Consider the following 6,165-nt stretch of genomic DNA (forward strand, 5'->3'; position numbering starts at 1 on the left):
AAATGCTGTGGTGATTACAGTATATGTACGCCCGCCATTGCACCGTCAAGGTTTTCCCATAAACCGAATGAAGCCTATTCATCCATGCATACAACATTATAAAAAACATTTTTTGAATTGAGCTCATGTGCCAATTTTCTCCGCTAAGTTCCTATACAGTAAATACTGCACACAATAGTAGCATGAATATATCAGAACCAAATGCATGTGACAAAATACTTTGTATACAGCATATTAAAGTATAAGAAATGTCTTTAAAAAGAAAAGGAAGTCTTGTGGTCTCGATGCTATTAATTCATTAAACTAATGCTATGCGATTAGTTTTCCACAGTGTTCTAAAGTTCTGTAACCAATGGTAAGTAAATGCATCTGTGCAATATTTAGAATCGAACTATTCATATAGTTCGTACGTCTCATTCATACAGCTTTTTAGCGTTTTAGCGCAGGGGGTGCATGGGGGGGGGGGGGGGGGGGGGGGGGTGTTTTGTTTTTATTTTAACATTGTTTCGTTAAAAGATCACGTTGCATATAACACAATTTGTATTGGCACTTAATATTCACCTTCTGTCTATGGATGTACTCATGACACAAACAATTAACAAATCCACACAATTTAATCGCACAAACAAAACGTTTCGAGTGCGTACAGTCCTTACAGCCGATTTATGAGCTCGCAACGCATCACACGCGTTCCACGTTGTCAGTTGTACTGTAGATCGATCATTTCCGGTGGCCGTGACGCATTGTGAGCCTGTAGATCGGCTACTTTCCATCGTCGTACAACGCATAAACGCAAGCATAAATCGTACGTAAAACATCTGGTCACAAATGTTTCGTCTGTGTTAAGCTTAACAATGCCATACTGTATATATACTGAAAAATCGAGGGACCAAACTTCAGCGGTCAACCGGCCCAAACTACGCTACGGGTTCTAAACTTCGTCTGGACTAATTACCGGTCCGTCCTCTTCAGCCCGTTCTGGTCCTATTAGACCGAGCTCAGCAATCTGTCGGAAGGTAATTCCGTGCTCCGTGCACGCACGGAGGCCGTAGCACTGACACCTTATGCTCCGTGATTGAAGGCAATCTCCCGGGGACAGAGCTAAATTTATTCATGGTGCGCTCTCGCACAGACACCAGAGACGTGTCTCTGCCTGCTCGCCACACATCCACAGATTTCCTGCTCTGCATCTTTCCCTGAATGCACAAATAAAATGCTAAATGATCCGAGGGAGCTAGCTGCTATCGCTGCTGCTGCAGGGTTTTATATTCCTGTGGAGACCGGACTGTTCTTTCGGGGGTGGAGTGAAGGGCTTCTATAGTCAGTGTTTGGACCTGTGGAATAGAGGCCTGAACTTTTTCTTTAGGTGCATTTAGAAATCCTCACCCTCATAACCCCTTCCACTCTCCCCTTGTCCTAGGGGACACACGCACGCACGCACGCACGCACACACATGCATGCCTGCGTCCATCCTCACGAGTGCAGCTGGGGGGGTCACGAGAAGTGACAATAATGTAATTCCTTGTTGATGGATGAAATCTGTTGATAATAGAGATGTAAGCAGAGGTGATGAAACCAGATTAGCCCAAGAAGACACAGTGGGGGGGGGGGGGGGGATTCACTGTTATTAACAGTGCTAGTCTGCTGTGTGTCTGGGAGCGTGGCCTCTCTTTGGTCCTCACTGGGGGGATAGGGGGGGTCAGCCATTAACATGGAGGAGAAATGCTAATGCCTCGACTTGAAATGGAGAGAGCCGCTGCCTGCCTGCCTGCCACCACTTACCGACCGCTGGCGCTCAGAGGTTGTGAGCCCGATGACGCTAAGCAGCCGTCACATGATGAGCCACTGCTCTGCTAAGCTTTGTGGGTACTCTGTGTGTCTCCTCGCCCCAACCATGGGATCAGTGCTGGTGTGACGCCCGGGATTCGTAACTCTAGTCTCCCACGTGGAAAGTCAACATCTTAACCACTAAGCCAAAGGGAATTCCCTCTGCCTTGGGTGAGATATTAAACTTTTAGGGCATCAGGTTGAGGTTGTGAGTCACTCTGCTATACGCTCGCTCACCCCCGTTGACCTCCTCCCACGGGGAAACCTGATCGGGGTCACGTACGGCACCAATGTAACGCTCGACATTCGAACCCGGGTCTCTCACATGGAACGCCAAAATCTTAACCACTAGGCCAAAGGGAATTCCCTATGGCTCGGGGGAGATATTATTAGCCTTTTAGGTCATCAGGCTGAGGTTGTTAGCCACTCTGCTACACTGGCATACAGGAACTATACTTAGTTTCAACGTGGTGTTCTTATTTTGGGCAAGTAGGTGTCATTATAGCTCACACCACATCAAATACAGAAAACATGTCTTCACGGCTATCACATATTTACTGTATACAGCTTATATTCTGCGACAGCTATCAGACAGTTCTTGATCATTTTTCAATCCAATGTTTTTTTATCACTCAAACTAAAGTGGTTCTGTGTTAGTTGTAACAGAAAAATCACACCCGTGTGAACTGAGTGGTGTAATATAGCCTGTCTGACGTAATGAAATCATGTCTGACGTAATGAAATCACACCCGGGTGAACAGGGTGAACATAGCAACCATGCTCATTTTTTCTGCACAGACTAACAAAGCCAGTTGTAGGAGTGGTTTACACCACTCAAAAATCTAGACTGTTCCTTTTCCTGTCAGCCGGCAGGCTTTCATGTCTCAACTTCATGGACCAAAACATCAAACCTGAAACTGCAGCAAAAGGTGGAATAAAAATTCACAATGAACTCCTGGCTGCCAGCAGCGTGGCTGAGGGCTTTATGGATCCCCTTAGCTTTCACGCTGCAGTCAAGGTATGCACACACACACACACACACACACACACACACACACACACACACATACACATACACATACACATACACATACACACACACACACACACACACACACACACACACACACACACACACACACACACACACACACACACACATGCACACACAGTCAAGGTATGCACACACACACACACACACACACACACACACACACATGCACACACAGTCAAGGTATGCACACACATGAGAGGCATCACTCCTGAGGCTGCTGCAAACTTGTTTGGAGTTTATTGTATCATCAGAGCAGAAGAGGCCAAACGAGAGCACTCAAGTATAACGGCGCTTGAGCGCGGAAAGAGGTATTTTGACAATTAGCCCTATGAATTTGTCCCCTCCCAGCATCACAACATGAGTGCTATCAATATCGTGTTACACAATGCACACAGCGCACACGCTGGCCTGTTTCCATTGGTGGCTGACATCACGGCAACCATCAGAGAGGCAATTCAGCTGGATCTGTTTGTCCATGACTGAGCCACTCTAGATGGACCTATTACCTCGCTTCTTAGGACAAGTAGAGAGCCACAACCACAATATACACAAGTAAAGGAAAAGAACAATCCAAAACGGAGAGAGTGACACTTGTGATGTTTATCTGAAAAGGAGACGCTATTCAATAAGAGAACTCAGCCACGCATGTTAAGAATTATGGGTCAAACACATAATTAAATATTGTGAACTTGAGCATGGTTCTAAAAGCTCTCTCTCTCTCTCTCTCTCTCTCTCTCGTATATTTATAATACTATCAATCACATGTACTATGACTATTTGTACTTGTATGCATATATCTCTGATTGTCTGTGAAACATAATTGATGTGTATAATTCCATCTACTTTCTGATCATGTACTGTAGTAACTGTACTGTATGTGTTTAGCATGTGGATGTTCACAAGTTCCTGAAAAGCAAATGCAATAACATTAACTCATCTTTAAGGCATTTCTGCACGGGTATAGACGGAACGTATAGAAAGGTTTCTCGTTGTACGTATACAGCATTGCACTACCGTTGCCAATCGTTATGTCAAAGAGTGCACAGAAGCCCTGTTAAACATGAGAATGCATATAGTCTCCCTGTTTGTTTCTCTTGTGGAAAAGCAATATGACGAGTAATATGAGATTCAAAGACGCGCTGGCCCGTTGTACGGCGGAGGCGAATGAGCGTGTTTGGCTTTGAAGCACATCTTTTGTGCCAAGCCGTGAATGCAGAATCAAGCGAAATTTGTTTTCCTCTGCTACAGAACCAATCAAGCCTAGGACAATAACGTGGTGTCTCCTCTTTGTATGCAAACGCTGACATGAACACAGCTATAGCGCCGTGTGTGTGTAGGCCTTTCAGCTCTCTGTTCAGAAGCCTTGCACTCTGTGCTTGAGTAACAGGAAGGCCAAGCATTCATTAGTCCTCTGCTTTGACATAAATGCGTTCACTACTACAGCACTGTACACATACAGTACAGAATTCCCGTCAACACATTCTATGGGCGAATAATACGCGTTTTCCCTCAATTGAATCCATCGCTCAGTAGAGACTAACCTACACACACACATGGCCCCATACCGAATGAGAGCCCCACATATACAGCATGTATTTGGCCGCGGACCCCCACCCCCCCATCTCAGAATATTTTGTTCCAGGGACCCCCAGAAGCGTTATGAGCTTGTATTTCTGTTATGTTTGTATAGCCAAAGAAATAAAAAAAGAACACAGATGCATGCTTTCCTGTCCTTAAAGCGATATTTCACTTAAAAAAAATGTATTTGGTAATTTTATCGTGTACTCAGGCTTTTGTGAGCACCCAGTTGCTTGATTTCAGTATTATCACTGTCCAATAGTTTATTTGATTCTGCACATCCCGTCTAGACAGATCTGTGAACAGTATTCAGTATTCACTGTTACAATTACAAAGGGGCCTGACCATGAATTAGTCTGCCCATTATTCCACAACCACAGTAGGTTAGGGTTCGGCTTATAAAGGCTTTTAAATTAGGACACATCTTTAAGCATCTTGGATGAACATGAACTGTGAAACTGACATTATGTGAAACTATGACATTATGTAAAACTGATGTTTTTATGGGTTAGGGGTGTTTCTTAATCTGTATGTAGTGTAGTGTTTTATGTTGTCTGTTTTTATTGGACCCTGAGTCTGAACAAAGTTGATTGATTGATTGATTGATTGATTGATTATGGGAAGAAAATACAGACTTTGGGTGTGGACTGGAAGGGACGTTTAATTGCAATCACCTTGCACGTTAGATTAATCAAAAACACCCATCCTTGATTCTGGTGACTCATTCTGGTGACTCTTCAATAATTTGTATTAATAATTATTATTGCATTTTGAAAAAGGTAATAGAAAAAACACGGCCACCATCACAAATTATAGGAGGACAGTATGAGTCGCCAGAACCAGAAGGACATGTGTTTTTTCTTTTCTTTATTTTATTTTTTAAGATATTTTTTGCCTTTATTGTTAGATCACAGTAGGTAAACAGGGAGAGAGATGGGGTGGAAGACACACAGAAAGGTTCATCGGGACCGGGACTTGAACCCGCGACACACTGTCATGCTGGATTGCCAGCCAAGGACCCTGGACCGCTAAGGTGTTTTCAATTAATCTATCATGGATAAAATGGAGTTTGAAGTTACAATGCTGTATGGTTTGTATTGGAAGGGGGGCATGTCTGCTAAGATGAATATCAAATATCTAAATACTGAATCGAGCAACTTAAAAACTGTCTGGAGTGTTCACAAAAGCTTGAGTAGACGATAAAAAATGTTTGAAAGTGAATTATCCCTGTAATGGGTTTATTCAGCATCAAGGTAACAGTTAGGCGTTTCGCTCAGAGACACAGACTGCAGGGCAGAGTAGACACAGACTGGGCAGAGTAGATACAGACTGGGCAGAGTAGATACAGACTGGGCAGAGTAGACACAGACTGGGCAGAGTAGACACAGACTGGGCAGAGTAGATACAGACTGGGCAGAGTAGATACAGACTGGGCAGAGTAGACACAGACTGGGCAGAGTAGACACAGACTGGGCAGAGTAGACACAGACTGGGCAGAGTAGATACAGACTGGGCAGAGTAGATACAGACTGGGCAGAGTAGATACAGACTGGGCAGAGTAGATACAGACTGGGCAGAGTAGACACAGACTGGGCAGAGTAGATACAGACTGGGCAGAGTAGACACAGACTGGGCAGAGTAGATACAGACTGGGCAGAGTAGATACAGACTGGGCAGAGTAGACACAGACTGGGCAGAGTAGATAC

The 6,165-nt window shown here is 44.2% G+C and overlaps 1 protein-coding gene across 1 annotated transcript in view; it reads left to right on the forward strand.

Moving 5' to 3' along the window:
* Nucleotides 1-3,364, forward strand: part of LOC306941776 (centrosomal protein kizuna-like) — a gene marked incomplete at its 3' end in the record, with an annotated part of 24,970 nt that extends 21,606 nt beyond the window's left edge. Inside the window, exon 10 of the mRNA XM_079527419.1 lies at nucleotides 3,230-3,364. Coding sequence (XP_079383545.1) covers nucleotides 3,230-3,364 — 135 coding nt within the window. The remainder of the gene's footprint in view (nucleotides 1-3,229) is intronic.
* Between the last annotated feature and the right edge of the window lie 2,801 nt (nucleotides 3,365-6,165).

This window comes from Electrona antarctica, assembly GCF_951216825.1.
Source record: "Electrona antarctica genome assembly, chromosome: 18".
Classification (NCBI taxonomy): Eukaryota; Metazoa; Chordata; class Actinopteri; order Myctophiformes; family Myctophidae; genus Electrona; species Electrona antarctica.